This window comes from Urocampus carinirostris, chromosome 3, assembly GCF_059441175.1.
Source record: "Urocampus carinirostris isolate Australia breed hairy pipefish chromosome 3, RoL_Ucar_1.0, whole genome shotgun sequence".
NCBI classification, from domain to species: Eukaryota; Metazoa; Chordata; class Actinopteri; order Syngnathiformes; family Syngnathidae; genus Urocampus; species Urocampus carinirostris.
Genome location: NC_142351.1, coordinates 6,233,501 through 6,260,088, shown reverse-complemented (window position 1 = coordinate 6,260,088; position 26,588 = coordinate 6,233,501). Strand labels below are relative to the sequence as shown.

General features: G+C 43.3%; 2 protein-coding genes across 7 annotated transcripts in view; both read left to right on the top strand.

Annotated features, from left to right (window-relative positions):
- Window positions 1-15,283, top strand: part of mcf2la (mcf.2 cell line derived transforming sequence-like a) — a 126,646-nt gene extending 111,363 nt beyond the window's left edge. For 5 of the 6 annotated variants that reach the window (XM_088330492.1, XM_088330493.1, XM_088330491.1 and 2 more), the window contains 4 exons: window positions 6,803-6,912; window positions 11,613-11,725; window positions 11,796-11,899; window positions 14,640-15,283. In XM_088330492.1, the coding sequence (XP_088186618.1) occupies window positions 6,803-6,912; window positions 11,613-11,725; window positions 11,796-11,899; window positions 14,640-14,722 (410 nt within the window). In that variant the 3' untranslated portion in view covers window positions 14,723-15,283. Of the gene's footprint in view, window positions 1-150; window positions 226-6,802; window positions 6,913-11,612; window positions 11,726-11,795; window positions 11,900-14,639 lie in introns of all 6 variants that reach the window. The other variant, XM_088330495.1, reaches the window with a different exon arrangement.
- Window positions 15,284-24,816: 9,533 nt separating this feature from the next.
- The window catches only part of cab39l (calcium binding protein 39 like), a 30,235-nt gene continuing 28,463 nt past the window's right edge, over window positions 24,817-26,588 (top strand). The window contains exon 1 of the mRNA XM_088330488.1: window positions 24,817-25,017. The gene's annotated coding sequence lies outside the window, so the exon portion shown is untranslated. The remainder of the gene's footprint in view (window positions 25,018-26,588) is intronic.

Genomic DNA, 26,588 nt, shown 5'->3' with positions numbered 1-26,588 from the left:
CCTGTACAGCACACTTACAATACCAGCGGCCATTTTGCAGTAATATGAATCAGTATGGCTGCAAAAGCAAGCGGTTGATTCTTCTGCTCTGTATCCTTCTTCTTCTTCCTTTTTTCTCCCGCCTTTTACGATCCTGGCCTGCGTTTCCAGGCTCGGGCTCGAGCCCGGAGCACAGTGCTAAGCGACACTCGGTCAAGAGTGACCCGACTCCGTTTGGGTTCAAAGGTATAATGTTATCTCATGATTCAACAGGTTTTCTGTGTACCGTGCGTCGTTTGTCTTTCCATGCTTCAAACATCAGAGACTGTCGTGCAATGTTCCCTGTAATTTTCCCCACGGGTCTGAGCGTTCACACAAAGTGGGTGAGCAACGCTTGAAACAACAGTGAGCAACGGCAATCCCAAGTGTGGCAACTGAATCATTATCAAACATGTCCAAAACTTGTAATCAAGTTACATTTTGCTGAGTTTCCGGCAATGCAATTTTTTTTTCACTATTGCAAAGGTTGTATGGCCTACAAACGTCGTATGTTTTTACAATTATTTCACAAGATTTTCAAATTTTTTTCCTGGTATCTTTTGACGCATAATATTAACATATTTGGGGGCTCATTTAGTCGGTTGCACGATACAGAACTGTATTTAATCAACTTTTTTTAGTGGAAGTAGAATAGAATAGAATATAGAATAGAATAGAATATACCTTTATTGTCATTGTTACAAATGGGCTAACATATTGTGACAACGAAATTGGGCATGACACTCCAGTTTTACACATTCATAGTGAGGTATGAGCAAGAAGATAAAGGAACAGAGAAGATAATGTTATAAGACAAGGGGGATAAGGCTATAGTTATAATTTACATGGGATTTACACAAGAAATGTCGGCATGTGGGATGTTACATACAGGGTTGTCGTGATAACGTCGGTATCGTAACGGTTGTGCAATATTGCATTTGGTGCAAAGTCATCATAGTGCAAAAATAGTCAGCATGAAACAGGAAATGGTCAGACATTGTGCAATTTGAGCATTAAACGTAGTACAGTACAATGTTGGCAACAAGATTGGAAATTTTTAGGATGCAACACAAACTTTTTCTTCCTAGTCCCTGTTTTTTTCTATTTCTTTTTTTTAAATTCCTTTAAAAAAATCTCATCTATTTTTTTCCTAGCTGTCACTTTTTCTTTTTGTTCTCTATTTACTTTTTTCCTTTGTTTCTTTCTTTTCTTTTTTATGGTTTTCTTCTGAATTTTTCCTTCTTTTTTCTCTTCCTTTTGTTTCTTTCTTCTCAGCTTTTGACTCCTTTTTCATTTTGGTATTTTTTTAACTTTTGTTCCATTTCCCCCCCCTTCCTTTAAGTCATTTTGTGCACAATTTTACATTATATTTGGGCGTGTAGGGAATAAATAAGCAAAAACAACCTGAAGAGCCGTTTGGGAGCCGAAAGAGCCCGTTCTCTTAAGAATAGAATAGAATATAATATGCCTTTATTGTCATTGTTACAACATGGGATATGCTGTGACAACGAAATTGGACGACTCCAGTTCCACATTTACAGTGAGGATAAGGAAACAAAGAGATAAAGGAACAAAGAACTAACTGACTTTGTTGTAAGTTGGCTTTGTTTTCCTCCGGGGGGGGTGAGGGTCAAACAGAGTTGCTGGATACAACCAGAATGTTTGATGTTACATTACACATAGTCCAGTGTTTTTTCCGAATTGAGCCGAGCCGAAGAAGACGGTTCTCCAATAACTCTATTGACTTTACTTTTCAACTTCGACATTGACTTCCTAATACCGCATTTAGAAAACAGCGTCAGAGGAACCCGTGTATTTTGACCTTCATGCACTGTAACTTTGACTTAATTCGCTTCTTAATTTGCAATTTCGAGCCCTGATTTTTGTGCGCTGGCTCGATTTTCTTGTGCGCTGAGAATGTGGGGGCAGTGCGCAATCGCAGCTTAGAGGGAACATTGCTGTCATGCATTGTGTCGTTATTATCAGATTCATCTATATTGGGGGTCTCCAACATTTTTTGGACCACGGATCGGAAATGATGTCTGACAATATTTTCACGGCCTGGCCTGGCCAAAGTACTTTTATATAATAATCTCATCTCATTAGCCGTACCGCTTATCCTCATTAGGGTCGCGGGGGCGCTGGAGCCCATCCCAGCCATCTCCGGGCAGTGGGCAGGGGACACCCTGAACTGGTTGCCAGCCAATCGCAGGGCACACAGGGACAGACAACTCATTCGCTCATTCACACCTAGGGACAATTTTGGACCGGCCAATTCACCTGAAATGCATGTTTTTGGAACGTGGGAGGAAACCGGAGTGCCCGGAGGAAACCCACGCAAGCACGGGGAGAACATGCAAACTCCACACAGGCGGTTCGATCTCAGACAACTCACTCGCTCATTCACACCTAGGGACAATTTTGGACCGGCCAATTCACCTGAAATGCATGTTTTTGGAATGTGGGAGGAAACCGGAGTGCCCGGAGGAAACCCACGCATGCACGGGGAGAACATACAAACTCCGCACATGAAGTCTGGAGCTGGATTTGAACCCACGACATGAACTGTGCCGCACAAGCGCTAACCACTGCACCGCCGTGCTGCCTCTTTTATATAATAATAATATTTACAATTATAATAGGGGCAGCACGGCGGCGCAGTTGTTAGCGCGTGTGCGGCACAGTTCTAAGGTCTTGGGAACCTCCTGTGTGGGTTCAAATCCAGCTACCGGACTTCCTGTGCGGAGTTTGTATGTTCTCCCCGTGCTTGCGTGGGTTTCCTCCGGGCACTCCGGTTTCCTCCCACATTCCAAAAACATGCATGACAGGTTAAAATGGCCGGTCCAAATTGTCCCTAGGTGTGAATGAGCGAGCGAGTTGTCTGTCCCTGTGTGCCCTGCGATTGGCTGGCGACCAGTTCAGGGTGTCCCCTGCCCACTGCCCGATGATTGCTGGGATGGGCTCCAGCACCCCCGCGACCCTACTGAGGATAAGCGGTGCAGTTAATGAGATGAGATGAGACAATTATAATAAACAGGAATCGCTTGTGCAAGTCAAGTCCAATTTATTTGTTTGGCCCTTAATCAATAAAGGTCTCAAATATATTGTTTGTATTTTTGTTTATTGTCAAATCAATTGACAAACACATGGATTTTTATATTCTCTTATATCATCAAATATTCTGTACTATCTTTCCATCCATCCAAAACTTCAGAGGAAGATATTAAAAATGTCTTAAAGAAACCCGATTCAACGACCAATCGAAAAAGATCATCTACAGATTCATCGATAATGAAAATAATCGTTAGTAGTAAAGAAATAAAAACAATTCCAAACTGATTTTTTTTTTCTCTGTGGCCCTGTCTGAAATAACCCTGGGCCCAATTCCGGTCCACGGTCCAGCGGTTGGGGACCCCTTTTCTATGTATCCAATCATGAATGACAAAGCTATTGGAAGAAAAAACCAAATGTTTCCATGCAATTGATACTCCACAGATCGTCAACATGGTCATCGTTGTCCTCATGTCTTCAGTGTTTTTCTAATGATTGCTCCAACAGTGGACCTTTTTTCACCCATTTGTCCGTTTTTCCTCCGCCTAATGATCTTTCAGTTTTTGTCCTTGTCCATCCCCTCACTCCAGTCTGAGCAAAGTCAAATGGACCAATGACCAGCTCAGTAGCCTAGATGGTAAGGCGCCCGCTTTGAGACTGGGAGGTCGGTGGTTCGCGCCCCGGCCGAGTCATTCCTAAGACTTAAAAAGTGGTCGGCGGCGCCCTCTGTTGGCTGCGGCTGCATCGGCTCGCTACAACGGGTCAGGTGCAATCGACATTTCGTTCTGTGTACATTGTTACACAGAATGACAATACAAGGAAATTATTATTATTATTATTATTATTATATGACTCTAGTCCAGGGGTCAGTTCAAGTCCTGTTTGTGTAGACCTTAATCACAAGAAGTCTCATAGGGCTGTACAGACTATCTAAACACCATCCCCTGATCTAAAACCTACATGAGGGCAAGGAAAAACTCAAAAACCTTACCATGAGGAAAATGAAGAAACCTGGAGAAGGGGCTGCTAATGAGGTCATCCCCTTTCCAGGATGACCAGGTTGAAATGGATATTGCAAAACAGTGAACTCATTAACATGAAATATAGGTCATTCATAAGCTATAAAATATGTTTTTTATGTTTATGAACTCTGTCCAGTCAGTCCTCTTTTGTCGGTCCGTCTGCGAATCTCCGTTTTTTTGCACGGCAAGCCCTTTTTTCGCCTGTCCTGTTTCTTTGCTCCTGTTAGTCTCCTGTTACGATCTGTTTTGAGCCAGACCACGTCTGCTCTCCCGTCCCGGATTCCGACCTGTTTTGATATGTTTTAAGCCTAGATTGTATCAGCTCCACTGAAGTCACTGATTAAATCTCAAAGGGCAGAGCATTCAACAGTACCAGGGCCCAGATTGGAGAAAACTCTCAAACCTGCTGATTTCTTCTTGGCTCTTGGGATCACGAGTAGACCAGCATTTTCAGAGCGAAGGCTTCAGACCGAAACATAGGGGGAAATGAAATCTGAAAGATATGAGGGAGCAAGTCCATGCATGATTTGGTATAACACCAACAGAACCTTAAAATCACATCTTAAGTTAACAGGGAGCCAATGCAGGTTAGCTCAAATCGGGGTCATGTGATCAAACGTTCTCGTCTTAGTTAAAAGCCTCCCCGCAGCATTTTGTATTAGCCGAAGACTCTTGATTTTGGACTCCGGGAGACCGGAGAGTAGTGCATTACAGTAATCGAGACGAGAAGTAACAAACGCGTGAATTATAATCTCCGAATTGGACTGGGACAGCATGGGACGAAATTTAGCAATGTTCCAGTGATGGGAAAAAAACCCGTTCTAGTAATATTCTTAAAATGTAACTGGAAGGACTGACATTTTAGACTCAAAGACCTATGAAAGCAAAAAACATACATCCTTTTTTTTTTTTTTTTGAAAGCTAAACCCTAAATTTCAAGAACAATCCAACAAAACCACCAAACCCGCTCTTGAGACAAAGGCTAATTCTTGAGAACATGTTCTCATCAAATCTATGAAATAATAATAATGCCATAGCCTGTGTCCCATATCTACAAATATACCGCTCTCTCTCTGACACAGTTACTGAAAATTGTTGAAGGTCATTTTGACCATCATTTTTTTTGCGAATAATGTTTGAAAATTAGGTGCAAGCAGAGTTCTTTTATAAGAATGTCACCAAATATTGCAAATGAGAAGGATACGGATGTATTTAGGGGAGAGATCCGCCTACTCCTACACCGCTCACCTAATCAATTTGCCCTGCGTGTTTGGCTGGCATTTTGGGGCGTTAACAGTTTGTTCTGTTGGTTTTCATTATGAACTGTGTTTTAGCAGGGAACGTGGATTGTTTAAGGAGCTTCCTTTTGAAGGCGTTCGGCTAATACAAGATCTATTTGCACTATATATTTTAGACCGAACGAAGGGCTTTCTATGTTGCTTCGCATATACTAAAATTGAAAAGTCGCAGAGAAGATTACTCATGCTGTATTTTAATCTTTGAACCAGAAGTACTCATGAAAAGAGCCGTGTCTGGCCCGCGACCCATACCTTCCCGACCCATGCTCTAGTCCAGGGGTGTCAAACTAATTTGCGCTGGGGGCCACATACTAGAAAAGAAAAACTCACGGGGGCCGGACTAGTAGGTTTTAGAGAAAAAAGAAATAAAGAGAGAGCAGTGAAGAGAGAGATGAAAAGAAAGAGAAAATGGAGACAGAGTAAGAGGGAGAAAGTAAGAGAGACATAAAAAGGGAGAAAGAGTGAGAAAATAGAGAAAGCACAATAGAAAGAGGGGGGAGGAGAGAGAAAGAGACAGAAAAAGAAAGATACATAAATAAAAATAGAGATAAAAAGAGAAAGAGAGAGAGAAAAATCAGAATGAGAGAAAAAAAAGACAGAAAGAGAGAGGAAAAGAGTGAGCATGAGAAACGGGCAGAAAAAGAAAGAGAGTGAGAATGACAGGGGAAAAGTACAAAAAGAAAGGAAATAACCAAAGAGAAAAATGACATAGAGAAAAATAGAAAAGCAGCAGAGGAAGATAGAGTGAGGGTGAGAAAGAAATGTGATAAATAGAAAACGGGAGAGAGAGAGAAAGAGAGAGAGACAGAGAGATATAAAAGGTGTGGAAAAGAGATAAAGAGAGACAGAGAGAGAGAAAAGGGGTATAGAGAGAGACAGAGAGAGAGAAAAGAGGTGGAAAAGAGAGAGAGAGAGAGAGAGCATGAGAAACAGACAGAAAACGAAAGGGAGTGAGAATGACAGGGGAAAAAATACGAAAAAAAAGGAAATAACCAAAGAGAAAAAGGACTGAGAGAAAAATAGAAAACGGCAGAGGAAGATAGAGTGAGGGTGAGAAAGAAAATTGATAAATAGAAAATGAGAGAGAGAGAGACAACGTCTTTTATTAGCATATTTGGTATTGGAGTAATCCAAAAGTCATTGAAAGTAATCAAGTTAAAGTAATCCTACCCAACCCTGTCTATAAAGCAAGTAGTGAGGTACAGAGCAGCCATTATTGTGATTTGTCCGTTTGAATTTGCTCTGTAAAATCTGGCAGCATGGATCAAATTTTGGGCTTTCATTTCCAGAAGCATACTGTTGGTTTCCATCAGATGCTCTTCACAAGTCCAGCCGTTCCATCCCTTCTTTCCGATTCCTTTTTTTTTTTTGATCCACTTCTACTCCATGGTTGCTAATACCTTCTTCTCACAGGTTGGACCAAAGCGTCGCTCTCGGTGGATGCCTCTGAGGAAAATGATGGATACTCCAGTGGTGAAGAGCCATTGAACTCTGACACTGAAGAAGACCCAGGACCAAAGCTGGTGAGAAATGCAATTTTAGAACGTTTATTTTCAGGGAATGGTTAGATTTAAAATCAGATTATTCGTGTTTTTTGAGAAGATATGAATACACTCAGTAATCAGTGTCTTTGTCACGGTTGCCATGGTGCCCAATTGGCCCCGCCTGTGGGTCACGGTTGCCATGGCGCCCAATTGGCCCCGCTCGGATGGCACCAGCAGGAGCTTGTTGACAGATTGGCTCCCTGTCAGTATTTGAACTCTGTCCAGTCAGTCCCATTTTGTCGGTCCGTCTGCGAATCTCCGTATTTTACACGGCAAGCCCTTTTTTCGCCTGTCCTGTTTTTTTTGCTCCTGTTAGTCTTCTGTTATGATCTGTTTTGAGCCAGACCACGTCTGCTCTCCCGTCCCGGATTCCGACCTGTTTTGATCTCGACCACGTCTGTTCTCCCGTCCCGAATAACGACCCATTTTCTGATATTGACCACATTTTTGCTCTTCCTCCCGGCTACTGACCCGTTTTTTTCGTTTCCGACACCGCCATCGCTCGCCACGGAAGTCCCACTCCCGCGTCTGAGCAACCTACTCCCCAAGACCAGCGATCTCCGGAATGTGTGTGCGCTCCATTCCCTTCTTACCAATAAAACTGTGAGAAACGTTACGCGAGTGGGTCCTGTCTCCGTCCTGGTCCTGACAGTCTTCCCCTTTTTTGGACTACAAACAGTCCAACTAAAACTGTTGGGTTAGTCCTTTCTTCGATGGAATACTCGTTCATGTAAACCCTTTCCGGTCATCTTGATTCCTCTCCATCGGTCGAAAAAGCACAATGGAGTCAACAAAAGGAATAGAAAGCCTTTACTGTGGAGGGAGGGGCGCCAGGGACCCTATTCGGAAATCACGAGCACCACCTGCTGGCCGAATAAGTAACCATCAAATTAGATTCTAAACCCAAAGTCATTTTTGGGACAGAACTCATCCATCCCACTTAGAAATCATGGAGGGGTTTGACATTTTTACCGTAAGTGCATGTCCACTGTGAGAGAGCTAAACTAAAAAGAAAAATTTCAGAAATCACGATGCATGATTTTTTAACAATGTTTATGTGTGATACAGCTGCAAATAAGTATTTGAACACCTGTGTATCATCTAGAATTATGACCCTGAAAGACCTGTTAGTCCGCCCATTAGAAGTCCGCCTACTCTCCATGTATCATCCTGAATCAGAGGAACCTGTTTGAGGTCCTTAACTGCATAAAGACACTTGTCCACCCCACACAGTCAGTAAGACTTGAACTTGTAACATGGCGAAGACCAAAAAGCTGTCCAAAGACACCAGAGACAGAATTGTACACCTCCACAAGGCTGGAAAGGGCTATGGAGTGATTCCCAAGCAGCTTGGTGAAAAAAGGTACACTATAGGAGCAATCGTTAGAAAATGAAAGAAGCTAAACATGACGGTCAATCTCAATCGGAGTGAAGCCCCATGCAAGATATCACCTCGTGGGGTCTCAATGATTCCGAGAACTGTGAGAAATCAGCCCGGAACTACACAACAGGAGTTGGTCAATGACCTGAAAGGAGCTGGGACCACCGTTTCCAAGGTAACTGTAGGTAATACACTAAGACGTCATGATTTGAAATCATGCGTGGCACAAAAGGTTTCCCTGCTTAAACCAGCACATGTCAAGGTCCGTCTTAAGTTTGCATAGGATCATTTGGATGATACAGAGAAGTTTTGTGGTCAGATGAGACCAAAATGGAACTTTTTAGTCATAATTCCACTAAGCATGTTTGGAGGAAGAAGAATGAAGAGTACAATCCTGATAAAACCATCCCTACTGTGAAGTATGGAGGTGGTAGCATCATGCGTTGAGGGTGTTTTTCTCCTCATGGGACAGGACAAGTGCACTGCATTAAAGAGAGGATGACTGGGGGCTGTGCATTGTGAGATTTTGGGGAACAACATCCTTCCCTTAGTCAGAGCATTGAAGATGGGTCGTGGCTGGGTCTTCCAACACCACAAGGACCCGAAGCACACAGCTAAGAAAACCAAGGAGTGGCTCCATAAGAAGCATACCTAGGTTCTAGCATGGCCCAAACAGTCTTCAGACCTGAACCCAATCGAAAATCTTCGGAGGGATCTCAAACTCCGTGTTTCTCAGCGACAGCCCAGAAACCTGACTGATCTAGAGAAGATCTGTGTGGAGGAATGGGCCAAGATCCCTCCTGCAGTGTGTGCAAAGCTGGTAAAAGACTACAGGAAACGTTTGACCTCTGTAATAGCAAACAAAGGCTACTGTACCAAATATTAACATTCATTTTCTCAGGTGTTCAAATACTTATTTGCAGCTATATCACACAAATAAATTGTTAAAAATCATGCATTGTGATTTTTGGATTTTTCTTTTTAGTTTAGCTCTCTCACAGTGGACATGCACCTACGATGAAGGTTTCAGACCCCTCCATGATTTCTAAGTGGGAGAAAAATCTAAATTAGCAGGGTGTTCTGTCACGGTTGCCATGGCGCCCAATTGGTCCACGGTCCACGATTGGCTCCCTGTCGGTCAGTCTGCGAATCTCCGTTTTTTTCATGGCAAGCCCTTTTTTTTGCCTGTCCTGTTTTTTTTCCTGTTAGTCTCCTGTTACGATCTGTTTTGAGCCAGACCACGTCTGCTCTCCCGTCCCGAATTCCGACCTGTTTTGATCTCGACCACGTCTGTTCTCCCGTCCCGAATAACGACCCATTTTCTGATATTGACCACGTTTTTGATCTTCCACCCCGTTTTTTTCCGTTCCCGACACCGACATCGCTCGCCACGGAAGTCCCACTTCCGCGTCTGAGCAACCTACACCCCACGACCAGCGATCTCCGGAATGTGTGTGCGCGCTCCATTTTTTCCGTTTCGTTACACCAAGCCCTGTGAATCCCTGCTTTGCCTGTTTTTTGCTCTTGTTTTGCCAAGCCCTGTGAATCTTCGTTTTTGCTCCTGTTTTGTTCTCGCTCTGAGCTGTTTGATCTTGACCACTTCCTCGTACCGAGCAATCTACTTCCGCAACCATCGATTCCCGGATTGAGTGTGCGCTCATTTTTCTTCTCCCCAATCCACTGTGACTAACGTTACGCGATTGGGTTCTGCTCCCCGTTTCCTGCCCTGGTCTTGACATGTTTAAATACCGTATTTTCCGCACTATAAGGCGCACCTAAAAGTCTTATTTTTTTTCAAAAGCTGACCATGCGCCTTATAATACAGTGCGCCTTATATATGGATCAATATTAAATCACAAGGTCTCGCAACTTACGCAACAGCCGCCGACTCGATTTTCCCCCGAACGTGGAGTAGTCCGCGGTGTATGCTGGGATTTATATACCGGCGTTTCATTGGCTCACCAATGTGTCAATCATCATTTGAATCGATCGCTTTTGGCTAAAGTTATTCGGAGCCTCGGATAGGCTAGAGGGCCGAAACAAACCCTGCAATTGGCCGAAAAAGATGTGTCAATCATCCGTCAAATCGATCGCTATTGGCTGAAGTTATTCGGAGCCTCGGATTGGCTAGAGGGCCGAAACAAACCCTGCAATCGGTCGAAAAAGATGTTTCAATCATCAGTCAAATCGATCGCTATTGGCTGAAGTTATTCGGAGCCTCGGATTGGCTGGAGGGCCGAAACAAACCCTGCAATTGGCCGAAAAAGATGTGTCAATCATCCGTCAAATCGATCGCTATTGGCTGAAGTTATTCGGAGCCTCGGATTGGCTAGAGGGCCGAAACAAACCCTGCAATCGGTCGAAAAAGATGTTTCAATCATCAGTCAAATCGATCGCTATTGGCTGAAGTTATTCGGAGCCTCGGATTGGCTGGAGGGCCGAAACAAACCCTGCAATTGGCCGAAAAAGATGACTGAATAGCAAGCTTGCTAAACGACGCCATAAGGAAACATGTTTTATTAGTCTGTATTTGTAAATATTTGACTCTCCTGGATTTACTACACTCACGGTTATAAGAAGACCATGGTTGCGTATCATTATTGAACGTGAGAACTTAGGTGAGCCATGCGGCTTTATATTTTCCCGGTATCTTGTTTTAGAACGATCTTGATGTTGCTGTGATGAGTTGAGCGAATTCAACTCAATTCCAAGTGTTTATTGTCATATGCACGGTAAAGTTGCGAGCGAAAAAGAAAATAGAAACTAAGGAATGGTTGGCATTTCTTGAATCCCAAGACTTTAACCTTCCAAATGATGGAACGATGCATTTGAGTGACATCATACGGACACCGCATCCGCACGTGTCTACGACACGTATTTGCTTCTTTGCAAGCTTTGGGAATGTTAAGGGGGTAATCAGTTGGACTGAACTATCTGACTGTTTTGTCCACTTTCCCATTGTAGCGCCTTATAATCCGGTGCGCCTTATCTATGGAAGATATAGGACCAAAAACCATTTTTTGGGGGTGCGCCCTATAACCCGGTGCGCCCTATAGTGCGGAAAATACGGTACTTATCTTCTCCACTATATTTATTTATGAATGAAAAAACTTGGTAGGTCTCCAGGTTTTACCCAATGTGGTCCGTGACTCCAAATAATTCCCCTGTTCCAGTTATGTTCACAGATCATTTGAATTAGTCCAAAAACCAGAATCCCGATCTCAAAAGGATCATTCCCTGCTTGTGTTTCTAATTGTAGGAAGCGCAGAAGCAATATCATGTCACGCTTTGTGTTTAGAACCCCGGGAAGTACACGGTGGTGGCAGACTCCGAGAAGGCGGGACCTCAGGAGCTGTCAGTCAAAACTGGAGATGTGGTGGAGATCATCAGAGAGGGAGAAGAAGGCCAGTGGTACGTTTTTGTTATGTTTGCAGATGTCTTCTTCTCTTTGGAGGTTGACGGTAAACCTGTTTCTGGGCAGGTTTGTGAGGAACCTCCGCAGCAGCAAGGAATGTTGGATGGCACATGCTAATCTGCTATCGCTAATCTCCGAGTCCAAGTCGTCTCAGTCACTCAGCAGCTCAGGTTGGGTTCAGTTTTATCGAATTGTCTAAGAATTTTTTGTTCTCACAATTAGCATAAAGTTGATTCACCGGCACGAACGAGACAGAGACTCCGGTAAAAACAGGGGTGGGGGACTATGCGCTGCAATAACAGCAGAATCATTGACACACACTGCTCACTCGATATAGAGTTTCTCGCAGTATCGTGCAGACCCATCTATCTACCGAGAGAGCTAACTGTGGTCATTGTGGTTTGTGTTTACGTTCCACCGGATGCTAACGTTAGCATAGCGCTAAATCTCCTGCCCGCTGCTATCAATAAACAGCAGCTCGCTCACCCCGACGGAGCTTTTATCGTCGCCGGCGACTTTAATCGGGCATGCTTAAGGACTGTACTTCCCAAATGCATTCAATACGTGGACTGAGCCATTAAGGAAAAAACACTGGACCGTGTGTACAGTAAGATCAAACATCTAGTTGGATCCGGCCATCTCTGTCTGTCCCTACACCCCCCCTCCGGAGGAAAACAAAGCCCATCAACAAAGACAGTTAAAACATCTTCTTTGTTCCTTTATCTCTTTGTTTTCCTTATCCTCACTGTAAAATGTGGACCTGGAGTGCCACATCCAATTTTGTTGTCACAATATATTCAACCTATGTCGTAACAATGACAATAAAGGTATATTCTATTCTATTCTAAGAAAAATAGGTACAAATAAAAGTACATATTTAATTTAACGGAATTAAAGTAGCAGAAGAACAGTGGTCTGTAACAAAAATACTCAACGATATTCAAAAATGTTTTAATATTTGACCAGCAGATGGCACTGTTATCTAACGCAAACGAAAACCAGTGCCACGGAGCACAGAGTAGCAGCCAGATGCCAGACAAACATGGCGGCGACCTCTAGGTAGGGATTCCACTACGTAAAAGAAGTACAAATTTCTCGACCTATGATTTTTTTTTTAATAAGAATTAACGGTGTTATGATAGTTCATGGACTCTTTCCTAGGAGTGTTCCCTCTAAGCTGCGCGCGTGCGCAATTGCGCACTGCTCACACATTCTCAGCGCACGAGAAAATCGAGCCAGCGCACAAAAATCAGGGCTCAAAATTACTTATTAAGAAGCGACTTAAGTTAAAGTTACAGTGCATGAAGGTCAAAATACACGGGTTCCCCTGACGCTGTGTTCTAAATGCGGTATTTTGAAGTCGAACGAAGTTGAGTAAAGTTAGTAGAGTTTGTCGAGAACCGGCTTCTTCGGCTCGGCTCACTAAAAGGAACCGGCTCTTTCGGGTCCTAAACGGCTCTTCGGGTTGTTTTTGCTTCTTTCATCCCAACATGACCAAATATGATGTAAAAATGATGCACAAAATGACTTAAAGCAGGGGTGTCAAACTCATTTTAACTCTGGGGCCACACGATAGAACAAACATTCTGTTGGGGGCCGGACTAGTTGAATAAAGAGAAAGAAAAAGAGAGATAAAGAAATAAGAGAAAGAGGGGGGATAAAGACAGAGAGAGAGAGGGGGAGAGCCTGCGAAACAAAAGAGATAAAAAGAGAAGTCATGAGAGAGGGGGAAAGAAAGGGAGAGGAAGAAAGAAATCTAAAGAGAAATAGAAAGACAGAAGGAGAGAAAAGAAAGCGCAAAGGGTAGGAAGAGGGAAAGAGAAAAGGAAAAAAGGAAATTAGAGCAAAATAAGTTAAAAAGACAGAGAGAGAAAGAGACAAAGAGCAACAAAGGAAGAGAAAAAGAGAGACACAGAGTGAAAGAGACAGAGAGTGGGAGAAAAGGAGTGGAAAGAGAGAGAGAGAGAGAGAGAGAGAGAGAGAGAGAGAGAGAGAGAGAGAGAGAGAGAGAGAGAGAGAGAGAGAGAGAGAGAGAGAGAGAGAGAGAGAGAGAGAGAGAGAGAGAGAGAGAGAGAGAAATAAATACAAGTGCAGTGTCTTTGTGAGAAGCACCATTCTTTAGCAACATCAAATTGACATATTTCAACCTGCAGCTTGTTTTTATCTTGCGCTTCTCTGAGTGTTGTCTCGCGGGCCGGATTCAACCCCTTAGCGGGCCTGATCTGGCCCACGGGCCGCCAGTTTGACACCTGTGACTTAAAGGAAGGGGGGAATAGAACAAAAAAGAAAAAAATACCAAAATGAAAAAGGAGTGAAAAGCTGAGAAAAAAAGAAACAAAAGGAAGAGAAAAAAAAAAGGAAAAATTTAGAAAAAGGCCAGGAAAAAAGAAAAGAAAGAAATGTAGGGAAAAAAGTCAATAAATAGTGTCACGAGGGAGACCGGACCAGAACGGAGGAAGGAGGCAGGAAGGGAAAACGATCAGAACTTTGATTTAACAAAATAAAAGTCGTCCAAAACTCAGGGACAAGACAGAACAAACAGGCTTTAACTAAAAACGTGCAAACACAGGTTTCTTCCGACTCAAACAAAACAGGACAGAGCAAAACAGAACGGGAAATGCAGACAGAAAATGCAATTAACCAGCCCCCGCAAAATCCAAACCCCCCCTTAAGAAGCAAACGCGCAAATTAAGCGATCTTGGACATGTTTGATAATGGATTAGTTGCCACACTTGGGATTATGGTGGCTCACTGTCGTTTCAAGCGTCGCTCACCGACTTTGTGTGAACGCTCAGACCCGGAAGGAAAATTCCAGGGAACATTAATTCCAGCCCTAGTGGACAATCAACTTCATTTGTTTAATCTCCTTTTTTTTTAAAGTTGTAAAAAAAAAACATATGTGTCCCTCAGATGACAGCGTCTCCGGAAACCTCAGCACTTCTTCTTCCAGCTGCAGCGAGACCTACACCAGCTTCTCAGACATCAGACCTTGACCCGAGTCCATGGTCGTCACCAGTGTTTTAGCTGAGTGTTCAAAACTATGACAGTGTTTGTCTGTATGTAGCATTAGCGTGGACATTTTGGCACTTTTTTTTTTTAGGAGTCACAAAAAAAAAAATGTCCGGAGAATAACTGAGGTACAATTTTGATAAACAATGTGAATAACTAGCATTGTTTGATGCCGTGTGTCAAAACTTTCATCTGAATTTCTGTTGTTTCCGCACTTTAAGGCGAACCCGATAAAAATTTGACTATAAGGTGCATGAAATTGAGACTTCAGTCAAAGCTACTCTGTGTAATCTTTGGGTTCTATATATCCAGGGTTGGGTAGGGTTACTTTTACTGGATTACTTTTGGATGACTACGATACCAAATATGCTAATAAAAGACAAAAGAAACTAAATATGAATCAAATTGTGACTCACAACATGTGGTAAGCTTCTCTGCTGGCTTTGATCCCTATAAGGGGAATTAGCATTTTAGCACAATATGCAACGTCCGGCAAAACTGTATTAATTTCAATTACTTTTGGATGACTCTAATACCAAATATGCTAATAAGACCAAAAAAAACTAAATATGAATCAAATTGTGACTCACAACATGTGGTAAGCTTCTCTGCTGGCTTTGATCCCTATAAGGGGAATTAGCATTTTAGCACAATATGCAACGTCCGGCAAAACTGGATTAATTTCAATTACTTTTGGATGACTCTAATACCAAATATGCTAATAAAAGACAAAAGAAACTAAATACGAATCAAATTGTGACTCACAACATGTGGTAAGCTTCTCTGCTGGCTTTGATCCCGATAAGGGGAATTAGCATTTTAGCACAATATGCAACGTCCGGCAAAACTGGATTAATTTCAATTACTTTTGGATGACTCTAATACCAAATATGCTAATAAAAGACAAAAGAAACTAAATATGAATCAAATTGTGACTCACAACATGTGGTAAGCTTCTCTGCTGGCTTTGATCCCTATAAGGGGAATTAGCATTTTAGCACAATATGCAACGTAAAAACTGGATTAATTTCATTGACTTTTGGATTACTCCAATACCAAATATGCTAATAAAAAACAAAAGAAACTAAATATGAATCAAATTGTGACTCACAACACGTGGTAAGCTTCTCTGCTGGCTTTGATCCCTATAAGGGGAATTAGCATTTTAGCACAATATGCAACGTCCGGCCAAACTGGATTAATTTCAATTACTTTTGGATTACTCTAATACCAAATATGCTAATAAAAGACAAAAGAAACGAAATATGAATCAAATGATGACTCACAACACGTGGTAAGCTTTCCCTCCTGGCTTTGATCTCTTTGATAGCCGGCAAAACGAACATCAAATGCGACAGAAACAAAATGAAAATAAATCCAAACAGCTTGCCAACATCATTTTTGCCGTTCCATGTGTTCCGTTACTCCCCAAGCCTGCACAAAATTTAGTAATTGTATTCATATTTAGTTTCTTTCGTCTTTTATTAGCATATTTGGTATCGGAGTAATCCAAAAGTCATTGAAAGTAATCCAGTTAAAGTAACCCTACCCAACCCTGTATATATCACAAAATATTGCTTGGAATGGGAATCAAACCCGAGTAGTGTCAGTGAGAGCACTGACAATTTATCACTCAACCACCGGTGGTACAGATGACATGAATATTTTACTCACAGTGCCAGAAATACTGATTTGCAATTGACTCTGACAGGTTGTTAAGAATATTATATTAGAGAGACCGGCATTTCCACACGGGGGCAGATTTCATTTCTTAAACAATTTAACTAAGTGAAATCCATCAAATTAGCCGAATTAGTGTCATCTGAGTCTCTGGGGAGCCTTTTCTCTCTCGTTCTCTCGCTTTCTACTCGCGGCCCGCGTTTTTCCGCAAGCTGGTGTGCCGGCTCCTCCCATGGGCGTGCCAGGAAAGCCCCCACGTGGGCTCCTCTATCTCGGAGAAGAGCGTCGCAACATCGGGAAAAACTCAAAACAACTTCTCCAAACAATGCCTGCCGTCTTGCGTCAGAGTTATCAACAGAACTAGATAAAACATTCCGCATTCGGATCAGCGTGACCTGTCATTGAACTTAAGCCTACTCGGTGAGAATCTTCATTCCACTCACTAAATGTAACTTGTATTCAATCGTATAAAATCTTTAATCGTCAAAAGTATAAAATCCTTCAAGGTAAAACAGTCTTTCCACTTCTTCACCCGTGCATCAATTATTTCACGTTTCATTATGGAAACGTGACACGGTTGCCATGGCGCCCAATTGGTCCACCCGTGTGGCACCAGCTGCAGCTTGTTGACAGATTGGCTCCCTGTCAGTATTTAAACTCTGTCCTGTCAGTCCCCTCTTGTCAGTCCGTCTGTGAATCTTTGCTTTTACACGGCAAGCCCTTTTTCGCCTGTCCCGTTTTTTACTCCTGTTTGTCTCCCGCTACAATTTGTTTTGATCTTGACCACGTCTGCTCTCACGTCCCGAATTACGACCTGTTTTGATCTCGACCACGTCTGTTCTCCCGTCCCGAATAACGATCCATTTTAAAACTCGACCACGTCTACTCTCCTCGCTTTCGACTTGGTTCTGATCCCGAACACGTTTTTGCTCTTCTATCCCGGCTACTGACCTGTTTTTTCCGCTCCCGACACCGCCATCGCTCGCCACGGAAGTGCCATTTTCGCGCCCAGAGCGACCTGCTTCCCGCGACCTGCTTTCCGCGACCAGCAATCCCCGGATCGTGGGCGCAACCCTTTCCCTTTCTTCTAATAAAACTCGTGTTGCCATGGCGTCCAATTGACCCCGCCCATGGCGCGCCAGCTGCAGCTTGTTGACAGATTGGCTCCCTGTCAGTATTTAAACTCTGTCCTGTCAGTCCCCTCTTGTCGGTCCGTCTGGGAATCTCTGCTTTTACACGGCAAGCCCTTTTTCGCCTGTCCCGTTTTTTACCCCTGTTTGTCTCCCGCTACAATTTGATCTTGACCACGTCTGCTCTCCCGTCCCGAATTACGACCTGTTTTGATCTCGACCACTTCGGTTCTACCGTCTCGAATAACGATCCGTTTTTAAACTCGACCACGTCTACTCTCCTCGCTTTCGACTTGTTTCTGATCCCGAACACGTTTTTGCTCTTCTATCCCGGCTACTGACCTGTTTATTCCGCTCCCGACACCGCCATCGCTCGCCACGGAAGTGCCACTTCCGCGTTCAGAGCGACCTGCTTCCCGCGTCCATTAATCCCCGGATCGTGGGCGCAACCCTTTCCCTTTCTTCTAATAAAACTCGTGAGAAACGCTACACGAGTGGGTCCTGTTTCCGTTCTGGTCCTGACAGAAGAAAGACTTTGTTTTCTCCATTTTCTCACTTCTGTTTAAGAAATGGAGAATGCACTAGACAAATCAGTTTTCCTGGCGCTGGGTAAAACTAACGTGATCATGAGATAAACGCGAATGCCTTGTCGTATGTCATCTGTACTACTGGTGGTCTAGTGGTAAAGTGTCAGCGCTCTCACTGTGTTGACTCAGGATTGATTCCCGTTGCATAAAATGTTTTCGAATTTAGGTCAACGATGTGTATGGAGTTGACGAGAACACACAGTCAAAAGTCATGAGCAAAATCTTGTATACTGTATAAGCCACAGGTGTCAAACAGGCGGCCCGCGGGCCAGATCAGGCCCGCTAAGGGGTTGAATCCGGCCCGCGAGACAACACTCAGAGAAGCGCAAGAGAAAAACAAGCTGCAGGTTGAAATAGGTCAACTTGATGTTGCCAAAGCCAGGTGCCGCGAACAAAGACACTGTACTTGTATTTATTATTTTCTCTCTCTCTCTCTCTCTCTCTCTCTCTCTCTCTCTCTCTCTCTCTCTCTCTCTCTCTCTTTTCCACCCCTTTTCTCCCACTCTCCGTGTCTGTCTCTTTCTCTCTCTGTGTCTTTTTAACGTCTTTTGCTCTAATTTCCTTTTTTCTTTTTCTCTTTCTCTCTTCCTACCCTTTGCGGTTTCCTTTCTCTTTTCTCTCCTTCTGTCTTTCTAATTCTCTTTGGACTTCTTTCTTCCTCTCCCTATCTTTTCCCCCTCTCTCACAACTTCTCTTTTTATCTCTTTTATTTCTCACTCTCTCTCCCTCTCTCCCTTTTTTTCTTTCTTTCTCCCACCCTCTCTCTTGTTCTCCCCCGCTCTTTCTCTTATTTCTTTCTCTCTTTTTCTTTCTCTCTAATCTACTAGTCTGACCCCCGGGAGGATGTTTGTTCTATCGTGTGGCCCCCCGAGTTCAAATGAGTTTGACACCCCTGGTTGAAGCGGTCAATGGTATTCAACATTATCTATAATATATAAGCCGCACTGGATTATAAGCCTCATCTTCAAATTTCGGGCTGATTTGGGGTTTTTAGGCGTGCCTTATGGTCTCGAAAGGTACGGTACCTCCTTTAATACTGTTTACATCCGCCTGCCATTGTCAGCACGCCCTAGTGGTTAAAATTTCTCCCTGGGCGAGCAACCTCCCCGGATGTGGACCTTGTTCCTTTTTGAGAACTCACCTCTCAGCTGCTCTGGATTAACCTCTAGGGCAGCACCGGGTTGGCAAGTGTGACCACATTCCAGTTCTACTCTCAGTCTTTCTTGCACATCGGCATGTTTCCGAATCGTCCGTGCGTGTTTCGCGGACTCATCGGAGTTAAATGAATCGTACACAATGGTTATTTTTCCTGATTTCGCTAATCTCTGCTTGGCACTTGAGGGAAAACAAGGCTTTGTCCCACCCCAACTCAGGCATGTGACCAGTATTCCCTCTAAGCTGCGTGAAAATCTAGCCAGCGCACAAAAATCAGGGCTGAAAATTACTAATTAAGAAGCGACTTAAGTCGAAGTTACAGTGCATGAAGGTAAAAATACACGGGTTCCCCTGACGCTGTGTTCTAAATGCGGTATTTTGAAGTCGAGTCGAAGTAGAGTAAAGTTAGTAGAGTTTTTCGAGAACCGGCTTCTTCGGCTCGGCTCACTAAAAAGGAACCGGCTCTTTCGGGTCCTAAACGGCTCTTTTTTTTGCTTCTTTAATCCCAACATGACCAAATATGATGTAAAATGATGCATAAAATGACTTAAAGGAAGGGGGGGAATAGAACAAAAAAGAAAAAAATACCCAAATGAAAAAGTATGAAAAGCTGAGAAAAAAGAAACAAAAGGAAGAGAAAAACAGAAGGAAAAATTTAGAAAAAAGCCAGAAAAAAAGAAACAGACAAAAGGAAAGAGGAAATAGAGAACAAAAAAGCAAGGAAAAAGTAACAGCGAGGAAGAAATAAACACAATAAGATTTTTTTCAGAGGAATTTTTTCAAAAAAGTAGAAAAAAACAGAGTTTGTGTTGCATTCAAATAAATTCCAATGATATCAAGTCAATCTTGTTGCCAACATTGTACTTCCACTAAAAAAATGTAATTTAATACAGTTGTGTATTGTGCAACCGACTAAATAAGACCCCAAAAATGTTAGTATTGTGCAACAAAAGATATCAGGAAAAAAAAAGAAATGGACATCTTGTGAAAGAATTGTAAGAACAAACGACATTTGTGAGCCTGCAACCTTTGCAATCGTACATGAGTCAATTCATTCAAAAGAGAAAAATAATTTTGCGTTGCCGGAAACTCAGCAAAATGTCACTTGATGTCAAGTTTTGGACATGTTTGATAATGACTCAGTTGCCACACTTGGGATTGCCGTTGCTCACTGTTGTTTCAAGCGTTGCTCACTGACCTTGTGTGAACGCTCAGACCCGCGGAAAATTACAGGGAACATTGCATGTGACAATTATCAGTTTACCCCGGGCAACTAGACCAAGACCGGCTCGGCTTGTTTGTTCTATCGGCCCGTTTCTTAAAACTAAATCTAACCGACAGACGGGAGCAAAAATATTTTATTAGAGTGCACACAACAGTTGTTAACCGGATGATAGACCACACCTTACGGAACTCCAGTAAGTTTTGCTTCCTGCAACCATCCATCCATTATTTCACAGGTGTCAAACAGGCGGCCCGCGGGCCAGATCAGGCCCACTAAGGGGATTGAATCCGCGAGACAACACTCAGAGAAGCGCAAGAGAAAAACAAGCTGCAGGTTGAAATAGGTCAACTTGATGTTGCCAAAGAAAGGTGCCTCGAACAAAGACACTGTACTTGTATTTCTTTCTCTCTCTTTCTCTCTCTCTTTCTCTTTCTCTTTCTCTTTCTTTCTTTGTCCCTATTTCTCTTTCTCTCTGTATGTCTTAATACCTTCTTTTGCTCTCTCTTCCTTTTTTCCTTTTCTCTCTTTCTCTCCCCCTTCTCCCCTTCCCTCTTTCTCTTCTTCTGAATTCCCTCCTCTCTTTCTCTCTTTCTATTTCTCTTTGGATTTCTTTCTTTCCCTCTCTCACTATTTCTATTTTATCTCTTTTGTTTCTCACCTTCTCTCTCTCTCTCCCTCCCTGTCTCTTTTCTCTCTCTCCCTCTCTCTTTCTTCCCCCTTTCTCTCTTTGTCCCACCCTCTCTCCTTTTCCCTCCCTCTTTCTCTTATTTCTTTCTCTCTCTTTTTCTTTCTCTTTAATCTACTAGTCCGGCCCCCGACAGAATGTTTGTTCTATCGTGTGGCCCCCTAGTTAAAATGAGTTTGACACCCCTGCATTATCTGAACAGCCTATCCTCAGTAGGGTCGCGGGGGTTCTGGAGCCCATCCCAGCAATCTTCGGGCAGTGGGCAGGGGACACCCTGAACTGGTTGCCAGCCAATCGCAGGGCACACAGGGACAGCCCATTCACACCTAGGGACAATTCGGACCGGCCAATTAACCTTACATGCATGTTTTTCGAATGTGGGAGGAACCCCACGCAAGCACGGGGAGAACATGCAAACTCCACACAGGAGGTTCGATCTCATGACCCCAGAACTGTGCCGCACACGCGCCAACCACTGCAAGTTTTGCTTCCTTCACCGGTGAAAAATGACACTTAATTCGTCCCATTTGTGTTTCCCTCACATGGTTGTAGTAGTGTCCAAACCCTAAGAATTCCTCAATTCAGTCCGAGCAGCCCCACCCGTTTATCGCTCGAAGGTCTATTTACCTTGTGACAAATCCGTGTGACATTTATCAGTGTTCTTGATAATCCTCTCGTCAAGTCATTTCCCCTATCAGTCCGAACTATTTTCCTAGCACAGAATGCATGCGTTCACGGTGTAAAAGCGGGCAATGCGCCACGGAATCCACCCAAAAAAATCCAGTTTATCTCAAAAGTGTGGCAGGCGCTATGTGTTAATCACCCTAGTTGAGAAATGTAATGGACTCCCTCTAATACCTCGTAATTCTCGTTTGCCAGTCGGGAAGAGAATATTTTTGTGAGTCCCGCCCTGAGACAACATGTCACCCGCCATTGTTGTACACTCGGAATGTTGATTTTTCCAACAAAGGCACTGAAGTTGTTCGTGTTTGATCACACTTATTTGTAACCTCATCACAGAACTGGAGGGATTGTGTTTATATTTTCTACTTTTTACACGGAACATCCCAGCAATCTTTATTTTCCTACTGTATCTACCGACGATCGCATGGAATTGAAAGTTATGATGTATATTTGTAAATATGTAATTCTGTATTCTATGTAAAATCAGAATCTGCTTTAATAAAGGCCGGTGGTTTACCTCTTTTTTCATCGATGGAGAAGAGTCTTTTATTCGAACTGCAATTCTTAAGCTATCGATCAGTTCCTATCGTTTTTTTATTTTTGAATGCTAGTACGCTTGAGGCCGCTCCTATCGGACTCCTGTCAAAGGCAGCATGAATCCTTGACGGAGGGCCAGTATTGATCCCGTCTGTCCTGTCCTGTCCGGTATGTTGCTCGTGCATCCTGTATCAGCTATCTGTCCCGTCCTGTCCAGTATCTTGCTCGTGCATCCTGTATCCGATATTAATCCCGTCTGTCCTGTCCTTTCCAATATCGATACCGTCTGTCCTGTCCTGTCCGGTATCTTGCTCGTGCATCCTGTATCGATACCGTCTGTCCCGTCCTGTCCGGTATCTTGCTCGTGCATCCTGTATCGATCCCGTCAGTCCCGTTGTAAAAGCTGATCATATTTAGTTAATTGTGTATTTCTCTGTCTTCTATGTTACAAATAATCCTGATGAGCTTGACTTAAATTACAACTCATTTTGTACTATTTTCGAACCGAAAGACATATATGACGTCCTTGGTTATTCCTACGCATGTGCGAACTTTGAACCGTAGACGTATGTGTGACGTCATTGATACTTTCTGCGCATGCGCACGCTTTTGAACAAAACCCGGCTGCAGCGCGGGAAACTTGTGAGACTTTGATTTAGTCTGCCCACTGCGCAGTGAATAAATTCTAAAACTACATTTGCCTCTCTTACTGATCACTTCAGTTTTAACCTATTACGAAAATATTATCCCTAACACCCGTCCTGTCCAGGATCTTGCTCGTGCATGCTGTATCTGGTCCTGTCCAGTATCTGATCGTGTATCCTGTCTCCGGTATCGATCCCATCTGTCCGGTATTCTGCTCATGTATTCAGTATCCGGTATTGATCCGTCTGTCCTGTCCTATCAGGTATCGATACCGTCTGTCCCGTCCTGTCCGGTATCTTGCTCGTGCATCCTGTATCGATCCCGTCAGTCCCGTCCTGTCCAGTATCTTGCTCGTGCATCCTGTTTCTGGTCCTGTCCAGTATCTGATCGTGTATCCTGTCTCCGGTATCGATCCCATCTGTCCGGTATTCTGCTCATGTATTCAGTATCCGGTATTGATCCCGTCTGTCCTGTCCTATCCGGTATCGATACCGTCTGTCCCGTCCTGCCCAGTATCTTGCTCGTGCATCCTGTATCGATCCCGTCAGTCCCGTCCTGTCCAGTATCTGATCGTGTATCCTGTCTCCGGTATCGATCCTATCTGTCCGGTATTCTGCTCATGTATTCAGTATCCGGTATTGATCGTTTGTCCCGTCCTATCCGGTATCTTGCTCCTGCATCCGGTATCGAACCAGTCTGTCCAGTATTCTGCTCGTGTTTTCAGTATCTATCCCGTCAGTCCCGTCCTGTCCGGTATCTGCTTGTGTATCTGGTATCGATACTGTCTGTCCTGTCCGCTTTCGATCTCATCTACCCTGGCTTCCTGTTTTCCCGCACCTGACTTCTCACGTCTTCTGCCCAGAGATCCCTGAATCACTGGCGTTTTGTTTTCCTGCGCATGACTGCCCCGTTTCCGTAAAATAAAGCTGGGTGTGAAAACGTTACGCGTTTGGGTCCACCATCTGTTCGGGTCCTGACATATAAATAGAATCGGAACCCCCTTTTAACATCACAGTATTGCTGCAATGTAATTACAGTTACACTCCAGTTGACAAAAAAAACTAAAATATAATGACTAATACATATACAAATCGAAATTGTTCGCCCATAATAGAAAGTATTCACACAACCAGGATTATACAGTTAAAATAACAAGTCAACATGGCGCATGAAATACCCTCTTTCTGCAGAATTTTATGGAAATAAATTCCAATGTTAATGAAATAAACAGTGCAATTTAAAAAAAACATTTAACAGTACGGAAATAAATGAAAAATACTTCTACTGCAAAATGAAAAAACATAATTTTACTACCCAACCGTTTTAAAACCAAATTAAAACACATTTAAAACCATAAAATAGTCATTAACCGCTCAAATAAATACAAAAATTAAAAAATGAATCAAATAAATCTATTTTGAATCGTATTTTCAACGAGGAATATATAAAGCTGCGATTTGACGTAAAGTGGATCAGATTGCCGTAAACAATGAAACCTCTCGCGATTAGAAAGCTGAAAAGCTGCCACGCAGACTAACCAGAAGTGACGTAACACACAATAAAAGCATCGTTATACCAATGTGGACTTATTTCATTAAACTCAATTTTAACACTGAATAAATATCAATTTCAAGCTATTTAATTAAATATTAACTTTATTAGTTCTTGAAAGATTAGCATTTTACCAAAACTCGCTTTCCCCTAACAGCTAAACCGATTTACACCGGAAGTCGTGTAGTTTGCCCTTGCGAGCTTGACAAAAGGCTGGACCGCAGATGGAATTCTGCACTGCCTTCCGAACAGATTCCTCACATTTTAATTCCTTTCTCACACTTTTTAACCGGTGGCACGTTGGACTAACAACCCTGGCGTGAAAACTGAAGGTCATCTAGGCGGCTGTGAAGCGGGGCAAAGGCGTTGTAAACGCTCCAAAAACGCGATTCTTCTCACTGTGAGTATCCTTTGTAGATAGCCGCTTGTTAAAACGCAGCCGGTGTCTTTCAATGCCCTCCGTCGTGCTGTGTGACGTCACTTTCGGATAGGTTGTTTTTACAGTCAACAGTTGTTTGCGGTATAATGGTGACAATGGCGATTAGCTTCGAAAATCCGCCCGATAGAAAGCGACTTGGCTGGGCGAGTGGGGTGTAGCCCTGTCAAATCACGTTGGGTGGAACTGCGTGTGCGTTGTGCTTCCTGAATGTGGCGAAAACCGTCAATTCGATTTGATTAGTTTTCACCCCACAGTTCGTTAAAGTGTGATTTATGTGGCCTTTTTATTCTGTTTTGCTCTTTTCCACCTAGCTTTTACTTTAGTCGTCGGGTGTCAGGTTAACCGTGGTGACAACAAAGCAACTTCCGGGTTTTCAATGTAAGAACCGGAAGTTGAAGTTAATAAATGGTAAATGGTGAAGTCAATGAAGACTTCCCAAAGCGCTTTGAAATGTGCTTCACACTTACCCAGTCAAGTCAAGTCAAATTTATTTCTATAGCCCTTAATCACAAAAATGTCTCAAAGGACTGCACAGGATTACAATGACACAATGACCTGATCTTAAACCAACATGCGGGCAAGGAACAACTCAAAACCTCAGCGTGAGGAAAAAGAGAAATCTTCAGAAGGGACCTCACAAGTGGTATCCCCCTTTCAGGATGACCAGGGTGAATTACATTTAGCATTACAGTACACAAACATAGTAAACACTAGGTAACATGTTGAAAATTTGTCCGGAAAGTGCATGACAGCAGCGACGCCCACAGCCTGTAAACTAGTCCAGAAAGCCTATGACGGCCACGACGCAGCTTCCCATCTCTGCCAGCTGGTCCATGCAGGCGTTGACATGCTTCAGGTCAAATGCTGGTCCGCGGACTCATCTCAAATCGTCCATCTCCTTCGTATCACCACCAGGCAGGTAGACAGGAAAATACAGAATATGAGGTGGGCATCAATCATATGTTTTGGAATAGAAGTGTGTCTTAAGCCTTGATTTAAAAACTTCCATTGAGGTGGCAGATCTTATCTCCGGAGGCAGGGCATTCCATAGCACCGGGGCCCGGATGGAGAACGCTGTAAAGCCTGCAGACTTCTTGGCTCTCGGAGTCACAAGTAGACCGGCATTTTCCGAGCGCAGACTCCGTGCAGGAACATAGGGGGAAATCAAATCAGAGAGATAAGAGGGTGCAAGTCCATGCAAACATTTATATATTAATAAGAGAACCTTAAAGTCACATCTTAAGTGGACTGGGAACCAGTGCAAGTTGGCCAATACAGGAGTAATATGCTCAAACTTTTTGGTCCTAGTCAAAAGTCTAGCTGCTCCATTCACACACCAACAGCGGCCGTGCAGCCATGCAAGGCACCAACCTGCTTATTGGGGGCATTAGGGATTCAGTGTCTTGCCCAAGGACACTTGGACATATAACACGGAGGAGCCGGGAATTGAACCTGCGATCTCTTGATCCCAAGACGAGCGCTCTACCTCCTGATTTTTAAAACCCAGTTTTAGGACATTAAAACTCAATTCA